Consider the following 2,332-nt stretch of genomic DNA (forward strand, 5'->3'; position numbering starts at 1 on the left):
CATGCATTGTTTTATACGTGCCTGACCATCCAGTCCTTAAAAACCAAGGCTCAGTTCTTGGGGGGTGGGGGAGCAGAGATTTAATTGGGGGGCACTGAGCTTGTTAGTGATCTTTTGTACTTAATATGACATTCAATCATTAACTTGTGTGTCTTAGCTTAATTTTTAAAGATACTAGTCATTTACATCACTTTAGAACTGGTAACCTAATATCACAACATTAGAAAGTGAATAATCTATAATAATAAAAGCGTAATATGCTAATTAGACCAGAGGACCTTCCATCGAAGCCAGGGCTTCAAGGGAAGCCCCAATCCTGGGTACTAGAGGGAAGCCAGTGCTGGCAGCTGGGGGAAGGAAGGCTCACTCTTCAATGAATTTCATGCATCAGGCCTCTAGTCCTTTATAATAAAAGGCTAATATGCAAATTGTCCCCTTGATGGGGAGTTCAACTGGGAGTTCGACCAGGGGACGGAGACGGCCGGCCAACCACCCACAGCCCCCCATCTCCCCTGGCTGGCCCCGCCCCTGATCAGCCCCCACAATCTGTGCATGAATTCGTGCACCGGGCCTCGAGTGCAATAATAAAACAACATCCACTACAACCTGCAGAGAATTTTCATTCCTCCGACTCAGATTTACAGTAAGTTTTCCATCAGGGCTTCTCAAAACTTGTTGCAGTTTTGCTGCGAACCTTCCAGCTCTCCTTGGTAACAGCTCTACTCCACCTTGGGGAGAACTTCCTGCAAAGTCTCTGAAGGTTTTGTGTTGTTGTTTTTTTCCATTTTAGGAGAAGCTATCCCAATCTATGCAGAAATAGAGAACTGTTCCTCCCGCCTGGTCGTCCCCAAAGCTGCTATTTTCCAAACCCAGACGTACTTGGCCAGCGGGAAAACCAAGACCGTCCGGCACATGGTCGCCAACGTGCGAGGAAACCACATCGCTTCCGGGAGCACGGACACGTGGAACGGGAAGATGCTGAAAATCCCGCCCCTCCCGCCGTCCATCCTGGACTGCTGCATCATCAGAGTGGACTACACCCTGGCGGTAAGCAGAGCTCTTGGCAAAACCAGCAGCCAGTGTGCCGAATGGAGCCGTGCCGGTGCCGTGGTCCTGGGACTATGCACATGTGATTCCTAGGGAACTGGCATTTCAGGGCGGCAGCACTGCACCAAACTGTGGACCCTATGAGCAAACTATCCCCCTACGGCAGCGGTTCTCAACCTGTGGGTCACGACCCCGTTGGGGGTCGAACGACCCTTTCGCAGGGGTCGCCTAAGACCATCGGAAAACACATAGATAATCACATATTGTTTTTGTGATTCATCACTGTGCTTTCATTATGTTCAATTTGTAACAATGAAAAGACATCCTGCAGATCAGATATTTACATGACGATTCATGACAGTTATGCAGTAGCCACGAAAATAATGTTATGGTTGGGGGTCACCACAGCATGAGGAGCTGTATGAAAGGGTTGCGGCATGAGGAAGGTTGAGAACCACTGCCCTATAGGATTTAATTAAATGACATGAAGGAATTCAGGTGCATGAAGGACACGAACTTCCTCTTCTAAGGTTATTACGTAAGCCACGCTCACTAGCAGTGAAGTGTGTTAAGGCCACGGCTCCCCGTCCCTGAGTGCTCGCAGTATGTGGTGCGCTCCTCCTGCCGTCTGGTCTGTCCTCCCGTTTATTGGGTCTCGACAATGGACAATTGTATGGCGGGGCGGTGGCAGGCGATAAAGGCATTTGTTTCTATGAAAAAATCAATGAATCAGCTGTTTCTGTAAGGTTTAACTTTGTTGGTGCCTTTTCGTTTTTTTAAAATATATTTTTATTGATTTCAAAGAGGAAGGAAGAGGGAAATAGAAACACCCATGAAGAGAAACACTGATCAGCTGCCTCCTGCACACCCGCTACTGGGGATGGAACCCGCAACCCGGCCATGTTCCCTTGACCGGAATCGAACTCAGGACCCTTCAATCCCTAGGTCGATGCTCTATCCACTGAGCCAAACAGGCTAGGGTTGTTGGTGCCTTTCTGTGTCTTTCATTCCCTTTTTCTTCTTTTTTCTTTTTGGCATAATAGGTGTATATTCACATCCCTGGTGCTAAAAAACTGATGCTGGAGCTGCCCCTGGTGATCGGGACGGTCCCATACAACGGCTTTGCCAGCAGGAACTGCAGCATGGCCAGCCACTTCAGCGTGGACATGAGCTGGTGGGCGCTGGCGCTGCCGGAACAGCCCGAAGGTAAAGGGCCTGGGCTTCTCGCAGAATGAAGCTTTGCACGCGAAGTACCTAAGCACAGGACAGGGAACAGAGCGAGGCC

The 2,332-nt window shown here is 49.2% G+C and overlaps 1 protein-coding gene across 1 annotated transcript in view; it reads left to right on the forward strand.

The window, feature by feature from the left end:
• The window catches only part of ARRDC4 (arrestin domain containing 4), a gene marked incomplete at its 5' end in the record, with an annotated part of 13,815 nt that overhangs the window by 7,330 nt on the left and 4,153 nt on the right, over window positions 1-2,332 (forward strand). Inside the window, 2 exons of the mRNA XM_015568573.1 lie at window positions 791-1,047; window positions 2,091-2,253. Coding sequence (XP_015424059.1) covers window positions 791-1,047; window positions 2,091-2,253 — 420 coding nt within the window. The remainder of the gene's footprint in view (window positions 1-790; window positions 1,048-2,090; window positions 2,254-2,332) is intronic.

Source organism: Myotis davidii, unplaced genomic scaffold (assembly GCF_000327345.1).
Source record: "Myotis davidii unplaced genomic scaffold, ASM32734v1 scaffold904, whole genome shotgun sequence".
In the NCBI taxonomy this organism is placed as follows: domain Eukaryota; kingdom Metazoa; phylum Chordata; class Mammalia; order Chiroptera; family Vespertilionidae; genus Myotis; species Myotis davidii.